The sequence below is a fragment of the Sus scrofa genome, chromosome 7, assembly GCF_054392235.1.
Source record: "Sus scrofa isolate SSC_HxYL_T2T_F1_AM1 chromosome 7, Sscrofa_HxYL_maternal_Yorkshire_Landrace_v2.0, whole genome shotgun sequence".
NCBI classification, from domain to species: Eukaryota; Metazoa; Chordata; class Mammalia; order Artiodactyla; family Suidae; genus Sus; species Sus scrofa.
Genome location: NC_139389.1, coordinates 43,011,483 through 43,030,191, shown reverse-complemented (window position 1 = coordinate 43,030,191; position 18,709 = coordinate 43,011,483). Strand labels below are relative to the sequence as shown.

General features: G+C 43.2%; 2 protein-coding genes across 2 annotated transcripts in view; one reads left to right on the top strand and one right to left on the bottom strand.

Moving 5' to 3' along the window:
- Positions 1 to 18,709, bottom strand: part of DNAH8 (dynein axonemal heavy chain 8) — a 297,717-nt gene that overhangs the window by 31,841 nt on the left and 247,167 nt on the right. Inside the window, exons 86-88 of the mRNA XM_084967979.1 lie at positions 14,138 to 14,254; positions 11,734 to 11,835; positions 1,899 to 2,059 (exon numbers count right to left, since the gene is read on the bottom strand). Coding sequence (XP_084824105.1) covers positions 1,899 to 2,059; positions 11,734 to 11,835; positions 14,138 to 14,254 — 380 coding nt within the window. The remainder of the gene's footprint in view (positions 1 to 1,898; positions 2,060 to 11,733; positions 11,836 to 14,137; positions 14,255 to 18,709) is intronic.
- Positions 1 to 18,709, top strand: part of MOCS1 (molybdenum cofactor synthesis 1) — a 918,787-nt gene that overhangs the window by 874,621 nt on the left and 25,457 nt on the right. The gene's annotated exons all lie outside the window — the stretch shown is intronic.

The window sequence follows — 18,709 nt, the reverse complement described above, 5'->3', positions numbered from 1 at the left end:
TATCTGGGGGGAAGGATGTTCCAGAAAGTGCAAGTATCCTGTGGGGGGAGCCCTCCAGTCCAGCTAAGAAACAAGAAGCTGGAGCTGAGTGGGGTGCTTGAGGAAGAAAGCAGAGGGAGACCAGGCCAAGAGGTGGGGGGGCAGGTGGTGTTACTGGGCCCTGGAGGTCGCTGTCAGCCTTTGACCTTGACTTGGAGTGAGACAGGAGCCTCAGGAGGGCTGTGGCCAGAAGGGTGACATAGTTTGACTCGCATTTCTTTTCTTTCTTTTTTTTTTTTTTGTCTTTTCTAGGGCTGATCCCGTGGTATATGGAGGTTCCCAGGCTAGGGGTCTAATCAGAGCTGTAGCCATTGGCCTATGCCACAGCCACAGCAATGTGGGATCCGAGCCACATCTGCAACCTACACCACAGCTCACGGCAATACTGGATCCTTAACCCACTGAGCAAGGCCAGGGATCGAACCCGCAACCTCATGGTTCCTAGTCAGATTTGTTAACCACTGTGCCATGGCAGGAACTCCCTGACTCGCATTTCTGAAGTCTCCCTCCCTGTGTGCTCTCCTTGGATAATGTTGATTCTCAAACGGACCACTGAGGACTCTTTTCTATTTCTTCTCTTCTTTTCTGTCTCCTGCTAACTTAGCAGGGCCTCTTCAAATGACAGCTAGAGCCACCACCCTGGAGGCGTCACGGTTCTGCCACAGGGTCTGAACGAGTGTGGGCCATTGGCCCACATCTTTGAAGATGAAAAGAGGTGTGGGAGAGGTCAGAGGACATGAAGAAGTGAGGATGAATGTGGGTGACGGAGAGGCCAGGAGGCCAGGGCAGCGAGGTGCACGCTCAAGCTGGAAAGGCCATGCAGCGGGAGCAAACGGGACTCCAGGTGCCCGGCGAGGGCAGAGACCTGAAGGTGGAAATATCCATCCCAGGTAGCGCTGGTGAAACTGCCACAGCCAGAGAGCAACCAGAAGAGAAGCACTCTGTTGTCACAGCTTAGAATCTGCCACTGGGGTCTAGGTGTCTTGCCTTTCCTGAAACCACTCTGCGGGTCTGCGGTCAGTAAGCCAAAGGCATGTCCATCCAAGGAGACGCTTGGCTGGGGCTTCTTGGAGCCCTCTCTGCAGAGCTGGGGGGGTGCTGTGTTCAGGCAGGGGGTCTCCGGAGAGATAAGGGGTGAGACCTCATCCAAAAGGTGGGTCCGAGACGGGGCCTGGGACTCAGACGCAGGTCTTATCTCTTCATTCCTCTTACCACTGCGGCCAGAACAGGGACCTCAGGCTGAGCCAAGGACCACCCCCTCAGCCCCCCCAGGGCCCCCCCCCCAGCTCCCTGGGCTCCGCATCTGGGTCCTCATCTGAGTGCTCCTGGGCTCGCTGCACTGTGCCCTCCAAGGGCAGCTGTTTATGGAAGGACGTAGGGAAGTAAGTGAGGGGAGAGGCTCATAAGAGAGAGGGTCCAGCAGAAATACAGTTCCTCCTCCTCTTTTCTCTACCCTCGTGGCCCTTTCACATTCTGCTTATGACTCTTATTTTTAATAGGTTTTTTTTTTTTTTTTTTTAGGTGAAAAACAAAGAACTGGGAGGCTACCGCCCTACCAGACCAATAGTGTCAAGACCAATTACACCCACTGGTTTTATGACACGACAGAGGAGAAATAATCAATGCATAAATTAGAGTTTTAACATTGTCACAAAGTCTGGAGCATCAGGATTTAGTGATGGGAGAGCAGGCCAAGGTAGGACAGAATTGTAATTGGGAGACAGGAAGTGACACTATTTTTCACAGTAAAATAAAAAAGAAAGGAAAGGAGAGAGATTAAGAGAGAAAATGAAATGCATAGTCTTTGCCAGGAGGGGATACAAACGATCCTTTCAAATTACAGAATGTCAGGAACTTACGTGATATCAGCATTAGGGTGAAGCCCAAAGACTTCGGGGTTATCTAGGGATGGCAGTGACTGGATATATTCAAAATACTGGTCCAAGGTCTTGCACAAGGGGATTTTATATCCAGTATAAAAACAGAATGACGGTTCAAACATCTTCTCACTGAACCAGACCTATATGGGAGAGAAAACAGGAGGAATAAAACTGATGCACATCTAAATGAAACCCGAAAATTGCCAGCATCAGGGAGTTAGGGTCCCCTTATTTCCATTTTAATTGTTTTCTATTTTGGGTTTGAAAGTACCTTAAAAAAACTCCACAAGGATAGTGTGGTTAGTATATAATTATACTAAGGATAGTATAATTAGACACATATTAAGAGAAGAGAGAGAGGGCATAACATAAAAACAGTGAAAACTGGGTCTCTGTTTAACACCAAAGAAGATACTTGCTAAGGGGGAAGAGGAGAGAGCCAGCCTTGCAAGCACACTCTCTGCTGCAGTAATTTGACGACCCTCCAGCCCACTTTTGAAAAGGTGGGGACGCATCGCAGAAGCAATAATCACACACACAAGAGCGTATCTGGGCGTTTTCACTGCCTCCCTTCTCCTCGCACAGGGCTCATGCCTGGGGGCTATGCTTGTGCTCAGCGGGGCTCTCGGTGGCACTGAACACCGCACACAGCCAGGAATACTTCTTACAAACATCTCCCTCCCGCCCAGAGTGGGGAGCGCTCCCTCTGTTAATTACGTTATGTCCCTGGCCACAAGAACCAAATATAGCCAACTATCTTATTGTTTGCCTGAAGACATCCTTTTCTCATTCCGTATGAATGGATTATCTGTAAGGTAACAGCATGAGAATAAATATATACTTGGTGTGAACAGACTTATCCTGAAGTGGAAAAAAAAAAAAAAAAGTTGCTGAATGCCTGTGAGCCTGATTTGAGGCAATGACTTCTGTGTCTAATGGCGTGATTTTCCCAGTAGGGAGGGAAATTACGGGTGGCGGGTGGTGTGGAAATGCAGGCAGGATGTCCGAATGGCTCAGAGGACTCCCTGTGAACAGAGTGGAGGGTTGTGCCTTCTTTCTGTTGGTCACTCTTACTCTAGTATCTTCCCTCCATATGCTTCTTTTTCCAGCTCTTTTTAGGTCCAGTGATTGCTCTGAAATACCCTGTGTACTGATTCTCCCTTTTCCACTCCTCGCCATTCTATCCTGTCCAACTCCTGTCCACAAGGCATTGCACCTGGAACAGGAACAGAATGCAAAGATGAGACACACACAGTCCTCTCCTTCAAGGAGCTTGTGACCCAGAAGAGCGATAAGCCTGTTACACGAGAACCACAATACAAAGTATGCTAAGGTGAGAGTCAGAGGAAAGAAAAATAAGCAAAGTCCTAAGCGGCTTAAAGCCAAGAAGAAAGGAAGGCCAGATGGATGTCAGGTAAAGCTTTATCTAGAAGATGATTTTGGAGACAGGACTTAAAGGGTAGGTTTTTAGGCAAAGCAACTCGTGACTGGGGAGACCACATGCAAAGGCATAGAATAACTGATGCGAAAACGTGAAGCAGTTTGGGTAAATGACGAAATCATTCTATTTACCGCAGGGTAGTGGTAAGAGGACAGGAAAGGTCTTCATATTACGGATGACTGTGGATGTCAGGGTGAGAACCGGTGCTTAACTTAAGAAATGAGGAGCAGTTGAAGTTATCAGAGGAAACAGAGCTATGATACAGGTCATCATTTAGAAAGATTAGGTTTTTAGTCATGTGGATGACTAGGGAGGCAAAGGCCACAGGGTCTTCAGCACACAGACAACAAATGACCCACTGAGTTCTGTGTTGCCAGATGACATATGCCTATACAAGCAAAATGAAGCTTCTTATTTTTCCATGACTTTATTTATATGCACACAAATAGCTGGATTCAAAAACACAAAAATAGGGAGTTCCCGTCGTGGCGCAGTGGTTAACTAATCCGACTAGGAACCATGAGGTTGCGGGTTTGGTCCCTGCCCTTGCTCAGTGGGTTAACGATCCGGCATTGCCGTGACCTGTGGTGTAGGTTGCAGATGTGGCTCGGATCCCACATTGCTGTGGCTGTGGCATAGGCCAGTGGCTACAGCTCTGATTAGACCCCTAGCCTGGGAACCTCCATATGCCGCGGGAGCGGCCCTAGAAATGGCAAAAAGACAAAAAAATAAAAAAAATAAATAAAAATAGTTGAGGTTGACCACATTTGGAGGTATAATCAAAATAGAGAACATAAAAAAAAAAAAAACCAAAAACACCATAAAAACAAACTTAAAAAAAAAAAAAGGGAGTTTTTTCCCTGGTGGCATAGCAATTAAGGACTCAGTGTTGTCACTGCTGTGGCTCAGGTTCAATCCCTGGTCCAGGAACTTCTGCACACCTCAGGCAGGGCCAAAAAAATTTTTACAGAATGTGAAGTCTATGTGGAATTACTTTGGGGGATTCTAGAAGGTACCCTACAAAAATAAGCAGTTATCCTCCAAGGACAATGAATGAGGTGCTACAAGCATTGGTTTTAAGGGAAACATACCATAAGATGCTGAACAGAAAAAACAAACAAGGGTTCAAAGATAAGCCCCACATTGAAAGTCACAGGGACAGAGGATCTGCTTTGAAGGCACAGGCTTACAGCTGAGGTGATTTTCACTTGGGCAACTCTGGGTAACGTGATCAGGGTACAGTGACTGCAGAGGGGAGGCCAGCTGGTTAGAAGGTGAGACTGAGCTGAGACTGAGATAAGACGAGGGAGGCAGGATGTGGACTCCGGTGCTTTTCTGCAATCTTCCTCAAGAAGGTTCCTGCTACCAGCCTCATGCAGTGACTTCATGTCCTTAGATCCGGAGACCCAAACTCATCTCTCACGTTACTAAAGGACCCTCTGGAACAGGCCCAGGCCAGACAGAGGAATGAAAGAAGGGAACAGGTGAGACAGGAGGTTAGAAAGGTGGAGGATGAAGTGCAGACTGAAGGAAGAAGTGGTGAGGCTCCAGGCCAAGCAAAGTGGAGAGACCGGGAGAAGGAGAAGGAGGGAGGGAGATGGACTACATCTAGGGGTAAAGGGAGGGGAACACAGTGGGATGAACTTCTCATGTAAGACAGTAACTGCTGAGAACAGAGCACAGTGAAGCCGGAATCGGGTGATGTAAGGCGCGAGGGCGGGACGGAGCTGCTGTTAACTCTGGAGCAGCCAATGAGCTGGTTCCTGGATAAGAACTCTGTCTCTAGACCAGAATCAGAAGGTCTGTATCATCCGAGAGGTGCTTCTCCCAGCCTGGGCTCAGGCTCAGAGGACGGAGACTTGTAGGCTTCTGAGAGGGGGGTTGGGATCGGCTGACTGATCTTCCAATGGCTCCCCCCTCCCCCATGCTGGGGTCAGAGAAGCAGAAGAGGAGACACAGGTTAGGGTCAGAAGGAGGAACTGCCCAGCACGAGATCTCGAAGGTGGAGTGGTCTGAGTGACAGACACTCCCTTGCCTGGGCTCGGCCGTCTACCTTGAGGGGACCATTAACCACTAGCAGCTTTCAGCTGTGACCCAGAGAGCTGGCTCTGGTTCTGATACACAGGGGAGCCAAGAGATCTCTTAAAAATTCCCTTCACTTTGCCAGCAAATGGCAGTATTCCTGCCACCTTTGGGTAAGGCAATTTCAATAAAACAGACAAACCGACCAAGACAGCTGGCTAATCAGGACTTGTCTTGAACCTGACCTTTTAGAAAATGAACCAAAACATATTAAAAAAAAAAAAAGCTGATATAAAGTGTTGTAAAAAAAAAAAATTAGACCTAATTTTCAGGTTGTACACTGAGGTCAGTAAAAATTCAATCTATGCTGTCTCAGATGATAATAGTCCAGGCACATGAAATTCTCAACCTACTTCGATTAAATTATGCAAGTCATCAACAAACAGGTATTGGGTGTATTCCAGGTGCCCAAGAGACCTGGGGGACTTGTTTCTTCACTTATTGGGCTGAGAGTCTAGTGGAGGAGGCAGACATGTGTGTTAGGATTACACGGTCCCTCCCCCACTTCTCCAGGCAACTGCTTACAGCTTCTCCACTCTCTTCAAAGGTCCCAAACTTGCTCCCTGCTTTCCTGAGCTGACAACCTGCATCCCCTTGAATGAAGCCAATGACGCTTCTTATTTCGCCCTGAACACACAGGAGAAAACTACCTCATCTTCTATCAAGTCCACCAGTCTCTATGCCCACGTCCCCCCCCCCCTCATCATAAGGAGGGGGCTGCCCAGCCTCCTTCTCCCAGGAGAGGAAGGCAAAGTAAGAAGAGTGCAAAACAGCTCATATATGTATTGGCAAATCTAAATCAGAGCTGGGGAGTTCTTGTGGTGGCTTAGCGATAGCAAACCCGACTAGTATCCATGAGGATGTGGGTTTGATCTCTGGCCTCGCTCAGTGGGTTAATAAGGATCTGGCATTGCCGTGAGCTGTGATGTAGGTCACAGAGGCAGCTCGGATCCTGTGTTGCTGTGGCTGTGGTGTAGGCTGGAATTTGCAGCTCCAACTGAACCCCTAACCTGGGAACTTCCACGTGCTGCACAGGCAACCCTAAAAAGAAAAAAAAAAAAAAATCAGCACTGGTTGTAAAAATTACCAAAATGAGTAAAATGGATGGGGATGAAAATAAAGAGGAACCAAACTATTTCCCAACAGTAACATGGAAGATGGCAGTCAGAGTTAAAGCCTAAAAGGTATGGTTAGATTTTTAACCTAAGTTACATTATGTTAGAAATTTAAGGACTAGGGACAGGATACACAATTTTCAAACCAGTAGAGAGAAATAAAAATACATTTAAAAAAGATAAAGCAGGAAAGATAGGGGGAATAGGCCAACAAAAGTGTGGTTAACGAAAACCACAAAATACTATGGAAGAAGTCAAAATACAGCAGTCACTACAATAGTAAAATGATTAATTTGCCTGTTAAAATACAAAGACTCTCAGATTGAATATTGAAAATTCCAGCTATTTGTTATTTGTTGGAGATAAATCTAAAACGATGACACAGAAAGGTTTAAGCAAAAAGAACAGAAAGAGGATATACCAAGTATATTAAAATTATGTATTTCTAACCATCAAAAGACCAATAAAAGAGTGAAAAGTCAAAGCTCAGAGTGGGAAAAGACATCTGCAACCACGTAATTAATCAAGAACTTGCATCTAGAATATGCAAGAAGCTTCTATAAACAATTTTTTTTTAAAAAAGACAGACAACCCAAGAAAAATAGCAGCGAGAATGTATAAGCAAGTCACAAACAAGAAAATACAGTGAATGAGTATGTGAGGCTGTGGAACTCCATTAGTATTTCGAAAAGTAAATATTAAAACCAAATTGAGATACCATTATATCCACCATAATGGCTAACACCAAAGAAACCAATAATACCCAGTGTTGGTGAAGATGTAGAGAAATAAGGTACCTCGTACTTCAATGTATAAACTGGAACAACCACTTTGGAAATCATGCTCCACTAAAATGGGAAATACACATATTCTATAAACTATCGTTTCATTTCTAATAGAAAGGCATATCCACATGCACTAAGAAATGGACAAAAATGTTCCCAGATGCATTGTCTATAATAGTTCCAAATGGCAACAATCCTAACACCTACCAATATAATCCAGTGGAATGCTATACAATAAGGAAAATGAGTAAACTGCTACTACATGGTGCAACATGGATAAACCCTAAAATATCATACTGAGAAAAAGAAGCCAGATGCCTAAGAAAACACATTCTATGATGGCAAAATAAAGCTACATACTTAGATAGTGAAAGTATAGTGAGAAACAAATGGTTTCTATAAAAGTCAAAATTGTGGTTACATAGGAGGAATGACAAGTTGTGATGGAGAAGGGGCATGCATGAGTCTTAGGGGGTGATGGACACATTCAGGGTCTATTCAAAGAAATTTTAAAGCTGAATGTTTATGTTTTTCTATATTGGGCTATATTTCTTTCTCTTTTTTTTTTTGTCTTTTTGTCTTTTTAGGGCAGCATCCGTGGCATATGGAGGTTCCCAGACTAGGAGTCTAACCAGAGCTATAGCTGCCAGCCTACACCACAGCCATAGCAAGGCGAGATCCAAGCCGCCTCTGCGACCTACACCACAGCTCACAGCGCGCTGGATCCTTAACCCACTGAGCGAGGCCAGGGATTGAATCCACAGCCTCATGGTTCCTAGTGAGATTCATTTCTGCTGTGCCACAATGGGAACTCCTATATTGGGCTATATTTCACCTTTTTTAAAAGTAAGCTAAATTTTTAAAAAATTTATCAGGCAAATATTAAATAAAGGTCAATTTCCTTTCTTCATCTTCCTTGACTTCTCTTCTCAGTTGACATTTCTCCTTTCTCAATACATTAAAGTACTCGAGGTACCTTACTTTTTTTTCCCTTTCCTTCCCTATTCTTTCTTCTTAGATGATGATCTCATCTAATACTTGACTTTCAATGCCATCTCTATATGACGAAGTCCAAAATCTTTTTCTCCAGACCTGGGCTTTCTCCTGAACTCCACACCTGTAAATCCAACAGCCTTATTTATCTGTATTCATTCTCTTATTTAACAAATATTTACTGAGCACCTACTATGTGCTAGATTCTGTTCCAGGGGCTGGGAATTTGACAGTGATGTAACAGGTAAAGTCCCTGCCCTTATGGAGTGGACAGTCTTAGACAACTCCATTTGGATGTCTAGTAGGCATCTCAAAAGTTACATGATCAAAACAGAACTTCTAATCTCCACCCCCAGCAGATAAAACTCATTTTCCTCCTCCAGTTCTTTCCCTTCTCTCTAAATAGTCCCATTCTCCATCCAGTTGCTTAGGTCAAAACCAGGAGCAATCCTTGACCCCATTTCTTTCACCATCAGCATTCTGCTGGTAGTACCTATATAACATATCCAAAATTGAACCACTTCTGATAGTCTCCAGTGCCAAAACTCCAGCTTTAGGTACTTGTGCAATTATTCAGATACAGAGGGGAGTTTATCATATTCCTGTACTTTATTATTCTAATGAATCTAGACCCTTTTCATTTTAGGTTTTTCCCATTCATCCCTGATATGCACTCCCAGTCTCCTTCCCTTTGAGGGCTTCTCTTTAGATGATTTGATATATGTCCCTAAATTCATGTATTTATTCTTGAGAAACACACATGTATCACTTTATAGATCTCCTTTTGTTTTTTAGAGCTCTGCATGCAACACTATGCTCTTAAGATCTAAGCACGACATCCTATGGATCATTTCTTCCAAGTACTGCACTGTAGTCCAAGAGAGGTATCTAATTCATCTATTCCTCTGTGACAGACTCCTAGGTTGCTTCCAACTTCCCACATTCCCAAACAATACTATGAATAATAATATCTTTGTACACGTCCACAGACCTGTCTGACAATTTCTCTGGAGCAGGACTCTGGTTCAGAGGATAGTCAGATCACACATGCTTGATATGACGAAGTGCCACCAGCTTGCACCCTTGCAGAGTGAGCAACAGTATTCCACTGTGCTCCCCTACTACTTCTTAACCACTGTCTTAGGCTTGTTAGGCATCTGTAGGAAGGATACACCACCAGATCCTTCCTCAGGACTCAGGCACTTGCTCCTGCAGCTGTCTGGAGCACTGACCACAGAGAACTCACAACCGTATCCCTCCCAGGAACTACTCACCAGAAAGGAGCTGCCTCAAGCAAGCTCAAGCCCTGGGGGAAGGGAGGACCCACAAGCAGATCTCCAATACAGTCTGTTTCTGGAGAACCCAACCTACGGTGGTTGCCTGCAGCTCCACGTGCAATATTGCCATGAACATCATTATACATCTCCGGTGGTGGACTTGTTCTAGAAATGTTCCGGGATGTATCTACCCGGGATACTTAAGTTTTGCCCAGCTGCTTTCCAGGAGGCCTGTACCAGTTTAACCTCTAGCAGCTAGGCTCCCACCTCCACACGTGTTTACCAACAGATTTTCACCGCCCACCTTTTCCCACATATGGCTTTGAGAAAAACTTGCAAATCTTAGTAAGGGTTGAAAAAAAAATTCAGACTTCTGGTCAACCTCCAGTTTCCCAAAATACCACCAACACTTGTGCTTTGTTGTTGAAGTCTTAAATTTGTCAAGGGGAAAAACAATCAAAGAATTACTGACTTAGATCTTAATATGAGGAACTCAAATAACCACAAAATACTCATATATCTGATTTCTTTTTCCACTTAGGTAATGTATATTGCTTCTTTAACATGTAAAAATTTTGAGAATAATTTGAGTCTGATAGATGTACTTATACTATCCATCCTTCACACGAAAGCCAGAACTGCTAGGAGATAATAATCTACAGAAAATGTTTACCCACATGAGCTATGCAGATTTTACTGGGCACACACACACACACACACACACAAAATGAACAATTCATCTATTTTCAATTGTCAGTCCTAATGGAAAGAGATGAGAAAACTCAAATTTTGGCTCATTTTCCAATCACTTATCTCGGGGCTTGAAACAGCCATGAAGACTTGCAATCAGAGGAAAAGGCAGAAATATTACGTCCAGTGTCTTTATAGGAGGGGGAGTGGGGAGAGACCCTGGATGTGAGGAGCTAATCTCTACGGAAGATCCACAGACCATTGAAAGTTGACCTCTGCTCTGTTCTGGACTACAAGTAAATTGCTGGTTGGTTTGGTCTTGGTTTTGGTTTTGGTTTGCTCTGGTTGCCTGATTCTTTTCAGCAGCTCTGCTGTATATTTTTCCCCCCTTAAGGTCAGCTTATCTATTATAAACAAAACTATAATTCAAAAAGATACATGTTCACTGCAGCACTATTCACAATAGCCAAGATATGGAAATAACCTAAATGTTCATCTACAGATGAATGGATTAGAAGATGTGGTACCTGGGAGTTCCCATCGTGGCTCGGTAGTTAACGAATCCGGCTAGGAACCGTGAGGTTTCAGGTTCGATCCCTGGCCTTGCTCAGTGGGTTAAGGATCCAGCGTTGCTGTGAACTATGGTGTAGGTCGCAGATGAGGCTCAGATCCTGCATTGCTCTGGCTGTGGTATAGGCCAGTGGCTACAGCTCCAATTAGACCCCTAGCCTGGGAACCTCCATATGGTGTGGGTGTGGTCCTAGAAAAGACAAAAAAAAAAAAAAAAAAAAAAAAAAAAGGAAGAAGATGTGGTACCTATATACAATGGAACATTATTTGGCCATAAAAAAGAACAAAATAATGCCATTTGCAGTAATATAGATGCAACTAGAGATTCTCATACTGAATGAAGTAAGTCAGAAAGAGAAGGACAAGTATGATATGATATCACTTACATGTGGAATCCAAAATATGGCACAAATTAACCTGTCTTACAACCAGAAACAGACTCACAGACATAGCAGACCCGTGGTTGTCAAGGGGCAGTGGAAGGAATGGAATGGACTGGGAGTTTGGGGTTATTCGATGCAAATTATTACATTTAGAATGGATAAACAATAAGGTCCTATTGCACAGCACAGGGAACTATATCCAATCTCTTGAGGTAGAACATGGTAGAAAATTTTATATATAAATAAAAGTTACATATGTATAGAATTATTTATATTCATATAGATATGAATGAACACGTGTGTGTGTGTGTGTGTGTGTGTGTATGTATGTATATGTATGACCGGGTCACTTTGGTGTACAGCAGAAGTTGGCACAGTATTGTAAATCCACCATCCTTTAAAAAACCCCAACTATTCTTGTTTAACAGGAAGACGCAGTGAGAGGTGTCCCCGCGGTTTTCTTTCTAGATTGACTTACCCTAGCAAAGCAATTAAGCAGACGTTTATCAAAGTCGTCGGTGACTCTGCCCCCATATTGTACTTCTCCAATCATGTACCGAACAGTGCTCCATGACACACCCTTTACAAAAAACAGAAAAGGAGTATTCATGGTCAACATAAACAATTCTAAATATTTCAGATCTTTCTCTGGAAAAAGGAAGCACTAGCTAGACTGCATTTAAAATGACTCATTATCTTATATTAATAACTCTTGCTCTTACGTGACTGGAACAGCTATGGTTTGTTCACAAAAGGAAAATATACAATACTAAACATTGGTGAATATAATGCTCATTGATTCTTTAAAATAGGGGGAAAGGAAGATTATTTTTCAGTCTGCGGGTGCAATTACCTGTAATACTCATTATTGTAATGGCAAACTGTTGGAGAAGAAAAAAGTCACGTTTAGTGAAGAAAGAAGAAAAATCAAGTAATCAAAGCTTCAATATGTTCTCAGTAAGGTATTTTTTCAATCAGTATGAGAACAACTAGAAAATTATTCATTCACCAGATTTTTCTATAATGCAATCCTCTGCTATCTCATTATGTGAGCTATAACTACCTCAAAGTATTTATTAATTTCCATAGCAACCTTATACTGGCAATGCACTTCAGATATTAATAGTTGATTTTTTTTTTTTTTTGTCTTTTGTCCTTTTTAGGGCCACACCCAGGGCATGTGGAGATTCCCAGACTAGGGGTCTAATTGGAACTGCAACCGCCAGCCTACGCCACAGCCACAGCAAGGCCAGATCCAAGCCACGTCTGAGACCTACACCACAGCTCACGGCAACGCTAGATCCTTAACCCACTGAGCGAAGCCAGGGATCGAACGGTTCCTAGTCGGATTCGTTTCAGCTGCGCCACAACAGGAACTCCAACAGTTTTTATTTTTAAAGAAAGTGTGTCACATTTGGGGTAGAAGTAAGGATGCTTGATTTTTACTTACTTTCTCTTGGTTAAAATTTTATTTTTCAGCTTCATTGCCTTTCAAAGCAATGATTTCAAGGTAACTGTAATGTGTGTATATATATATATATATATATGAAAAATGATAAATAATTACAAAATGTGAGCCCATATAATTTTTCATCAAAATGTCATACTCAATTTAATATCCCTCGGTAATTTCTAAGAAAAACGATGGCTTGATTCTAGAGTTCCTCCTAACCCAGATAATAATTCATCATGGCTCACCATCATCATATGATACCGTGGAATCTACAAGATCTACTATGATGAGGGAGAGAGGGAGAGGCAATAGGAAACTTGTATTTATCAAGCCCTTACTAGGCCCCAAACACTGTGCTTTCACAAATGCAACCCCATTTATTCCTCATGGAAACCGGGATATTTTTTTTTTTAGGGCTGCACCTGTGACATATGGAGGTTCCCAGGCTAGGGCTCAAATTGGAACTGTAGCTGCTGGCCTACATACACCACAGCCAGAGCAACACAGAATCCAAGCGGTGTCTTCGACCTACACCACAGCTCACGGCAACGCCAGATCCTTAACCCTCTGAACAAGGCCAGGGATCAAACCCATGTCCTCATGGATACTAGTTGGGTTCCTTAACAACTGAGCCATGAAGGGAACTCCTAGGATCATTTCATAGGTAAGGAAACAGGCTCTGAGAGGCTTATCATCTTGCCCAAGCTCATGGGAAAAACAGAATTCCCACTCTCTGTAACACAGGTGGAAAGGACAACTGGGTGTGCGTTCTTAGCTCAGGGACCTTGAGGAAGTCTTTTATCCTCTCTTGTCCAGTGCCTCGTCAGCAAAATGGGGACAATAGTAATGCCTTCTGTATCTGCCTCCCTGAGCTGTGAAAATAAAAATGAGACCCTGCTCCTGCGGGCACTGACAAACTGTGAAGCGACACACAGAGGTCATAGGCCATCGTTAGAAACTGTTGCTATTTCTCCGCATAAGCTTAAGTATCTGTTAAGATGGGGCTTAAGGGGCGAAAGAACGTTCGTATGGGCTGGGCGATCACATTCTCACTTCTGAAGAGGATTCTGAGGAGGCACGAGTGAGCTAGAGGAAGAAAAGTTGAAGATACACATTCTCTTGAAGTGTACGTGGCACATGGATGTGCTATGCACACACTGAGTTTCATCAGTGCTCTGCCTCTGCTGGGTACCTGCAAAGGAGAAGGCAGGTGGGTACACGCGTGAGATGAAGAGTCCCAATGCACTCCTGTGGCCAGTGGGGGTGTGAGTGGAAATGGCTGGACCAGTAAGCGGGTGCTTGGAATGATCGGTCCCTTTTGGGGGAGATGAGGGGGCCTCAACAGGGTCACTGTATATTCCAGACTGGGAATGCCCACAGAACATCAAGGACTGCAACAACAATAGACAAAAGAAACCATTTTACTCACTTTCTTAATATCGCATTCATCAAGGTGATTCTGAATAAACTGAACACTGGCTGAAAAGTCAGCAGAATTAAATTCATAAGGAATATTCCATCCTAAGGGGCCAAATTTGCGTCGCTCCTTAAAAACACCAAAGAAAATTGTTGGTTGAGATTTTTAACTTGTATGCAGCTGATTCCCTTTTTTAAATTACTAAAACATAAAGTACAGTAAAATTAAGGCATGATATTGAAATAAGTTGATGTCATAAAAGAACAGTATATGACTTTGGATATATTGCGCATTAGAAATACTATCCCAGAGTTCCCGTCGTGGCGCAGTGGTTAACGAATCCGACTAGGAACCATGAGGTTGCGGGTTCGGTCCCTGCCCTTGCTCAGTGGGTTGATGATCCGGCGTTGCCGTGAGCTGTGGTGTAGGTTGCAGACGCGGCTCGGATCCCGCGTTGCTGTGGCTCTGGCGTAGGCTGGCAGCTACAGCTCCGATTGGACCCCTAGCCTGGGAACCTCCATATGCCGCGGGAGCGGCCCAAGAAACAGCAAAAAGACAAAAAAAAAAAAAAAAAGAAAAAAAAGAAATACTATCCCCTGGCTCTAGAGGCAGATGGCTTACAAGAACAGATGTCCAAATATTTGCCAAATTGGAGATCCTGGGTTCCAAAAGTCCAGGTCTCTACTGTCAACTCAAAAAAGTGCACTAGATACTCAATAAATTATCTGTTGAATGAATTCAATTTATTTTAAACTGAGCTCTTGAAAGTTTCAAATGTTAAATTTTGAATTTTGGTTTTTCAAGTTGAACAACTTAAGCACTCAAGACTCCCTGCTGGTTTTGACTTCCTGCTGGTTTGACTTTGCAGGCTTGCAGTTTCGGGTTCTGAAAACTAAAAATTTTATGTTGTAAAATATGACATGTCTGTCTTAAAACACTTCTATTGTCCTCGCTGGTTCTCTCCTATGAAATCGTTTTAAATTGCCCAATTACTCATAAATAATCAAACAGGGCTCAGGTCAAATGACTCAATTGCTTTGACATCTTGGAGATCGTTTGAAAGGAATGTAAGTGTTAGAACTGATAGGGCCAGGCCCTGATCACCTAGCAAACCATATAAATTAACTCAAATGCTACCGTACCATCAGCCCTCCCTGCCTCCACTCACACTCAGTCTCGCTAAGGTCTGATTATTGATTCAGGTTCGCTCCTGGACTTTTGACTGTGCCTTTCCATGTGGAGAACAGAATCCCAACAACAACCATGGGAAAATGTAATTCTGCTTCTCTACCTCTCAATGTATACTAAGTGCATCTATGGATTCTTTCTCTCCATTGCCTTCCCCAGCCTCACTCGTGCTCACGCAAACACACACACACACACAACACACATACACACACACACACAACACACACACACACACACACACACACACACACATACACACACGAGTTTCCACAAGCCATTCCAATACTTCTTACTGCAGCTGTTCCACGCTTTAGATCCAGAATAATACCCCCATTTAAATGAACCCAAATGAATGTTAGTTTGAACAAATTCAGGGACAAGTCAGAGAAGAAACTGAGAAAGGGAAAAGGTTTAATTACTGGTTTTTATGGTATGCTTCTCAGCTATTAAATAAACTATCAAAATTAATTTGAGTCCAATGCCCTGGCCCTCGGAGATAAGACTGAGGGCCAACAAATAACCCTTAAAAATGTAAGCTACTATATTATTGCTAGAGCTCTTCTTCAGGGTAGGGTGTCAAATGACACATTGACATTTGTACAGCGGGTGTATCTCCCAACCCCATTCCTTAGCTAATTAGATTAAAAAAGGACAACCAAGCCCCCAAAGAGCCAATAATCTCCCTTCTCGCAGGAATTTGGACTCAAGAGTACAGAATTGCTACTGGGAGTCTGTCCTAGTCAGAGCTTAACCTAGGGAGATTTGTAAACACGGGAGAGAGAAGCACCACCTTCCACCTCAAAGACAGGGAAGAAAAGGAGGAGCGCGGGCAACCTCAACAAGAGGAGACATCGCTCCTATTTTTGTCTTTCCCTTTGCACCTGCATCTTAGGAAAAGGATCATGGCTGTCTAATAAAAATTGGTTGATAATGATCAGAATGAAAGGCATTCTCTCTCACTCTCTGGAGGGTCAGTTTGGGGGCCGACATATAGTTTTGACTTTCTTAAGCGGATCCCCTCAAACACTGAGCTGGGTCTCTTCCAGGTTATTCTGGGAGCAAGGGTGGGACAGCAGCAGGAAAACATGTTCAGCAAACCCTTGAGTCGCTGGAATTTCTTCCATCTTGAGGACTTCAAAGAGAAGAAGGCTAATCGCTCAGGAATAAAAAGCAAATGTTTTCCCATTTTTTAAAAAAGAGAATCAACTCTAAAATAGTTTTACCTGTGTTTGACTTAATTTTGAAAATTTACTGTTTAATCAGACAGGAGACCGAATGAAGAACACTTCTTTATTTCCAATTACTGAAGCTGCTTAAATTGGCTCTCTGGAAACACTCCTATTTACACGCACTGTGAATAATTGCAATTCAGTTGCTCCTTAAAGTGGGATCTTTGAAAATTGCCCTAATGCTGAGGTTTGCTTCATTTTACATTACTTACTCTCCATTTTCATTTAAAGTATTCACTTTTTAGGTTGGTGCAGTAAAGTCATAGACCATTTAATTCCTTTTGAGGATTAAAAAAAAAAAAAAGAGGCAAAATCTTGGTGTCTTTTCTTTCAAAAAAAAAGAGGTCCTTTCACTTTCTTGCTTGTGTGTGTGTGTGTGTGTGTGTGTGTGTGTACTCACTGATCCTTATAAGTGACAATAAAGGGAAAAAAAAAAACCCCTGAAGGATCACCTTGGAATAATATCAGAATAGACTCAAACCACTGGAACTCATTTGGAAGCTCAAGAGCAGAGGACTTTGCCAGAATTTGGAATACTGACTCTTTCCATCCAATCAGTATTTTTCAAACTATGGAATGAGTCCCTCATGATGTGATGGAAAAATACTAGAATTGGTGAATTTTCCAGGAGTTTTAATCTAGTGAAGAAAATAAGATTTAGAAACAAGGAAAGAACAACATGGTAGAGAGTATAATTAACTGTCAAAATTTAACAAGTGATAAGCTTGAAGACATTTAATCAGAGGCTCCTGGGAAAATGAAACAGCAGCTGGTCTTCAAAAGGAAGGGAGAAAAGAATCTTGGGCTTGGTGAAGGTCAGGAGCAAAGACAGGAGCACAAAGCCCATGATTCACCCAGAAGGAGGCTGCAGGATGGACAACCTCTGCTGAGTAACCCGAACTACATACCCAAGTGATGATTCAGAGAGGGACGGTAAGCAGATCCAAGCATCAGGAGAAAGAGCTAAAACCCAGAAAGGAGGAGTTCCCGTCATGGCGCAGCGGAAATGGATCTGACTAGGAACCATGAGGTTGCAGGTTCGATCCCTGGCCTTGCTCAGTGAGTTAAGGATGTGGTGTTGCCATGAGCTGTGGTGTAGGTGGCAGGTGTGGCTCGGATCTGGTATTGCTGTGGCTCTGTTGTAGGCTGGCAGCTACAGCTCCGATTAGACCCCTAGCCTGGGAACCTCCTTATATTGTGGGTGTGGTCCTAAAAAGAGGCAAAATACCAAAAACAAACAAACCAACAAAAAAAAAACCCTGTAAGTTGTTATTATCCATTACTAAGCGGGAGAGTGAAGATTTTGGGAAGGCCAGCACACTCCCTGCTGAATTTAACCATAATGATTCCTTCTTCTTCTTTTTTTTTTTTTTTTTTTGCTTTTTAGGGCTGCACCCACAGCATATGGAAGTTCCCAGGGTAGGGGTCCAATCGGAGCTGCAGCTGCTGGTCTACACCACAGCCACAGCAAGGCTGGATCTAAGCCATGTCTGCGACCTACACCACAACTCATGGCGACGCAGGATCCTTAACCCACTGAGCAAGGCCAGGGATTGAACCCACGTCCTCATGGATACAAGTCAGATTCGTTACCAAAGAACATATAACATATGCAACTACTGTCGAAATATGGAAAACCTGGAATCCTCCTTAGAACACTGAAGAAAAAATTGTACAATGGATATGTACAATAATGACGTGATATCAAGGCTTCTTTCAGTTTTATGGTAGAATTTACCTCAGTCCAAAGATCCTCCCTCCCTCCAATGCAGAATCACTTCAGCCCCATCTTCCAAATGAGGCTTTCTTTAGGGCATCACACCCTATTTATTTAATAGCTAGAGCTCACATAAAATGAAAAGTACAACCCATACTCAACAATCCAAGGGAAACTTCAGTATGTAAAACTGATTAACAGAAATGGTTAGAACTACTGGGAAACACGATAGAAGAAAGTGTAAAAGATCTTTTTAAAAAAAAATCTGTCTCGTGTTACCGTAATTATTCTAAAGAGATGTGCACTAAGGACTTGAAAACCACGTCTCCCAAAGCAAGAAAGAACTGGTAGACAGACTCGTACATTGGAAGGGCATGTCTGCCAAGGCTTAAACTTGGAAAAAAAACAAAAAAAGGAGAGAGAGAGAGACAAGTAAACACAGAGAGAGAC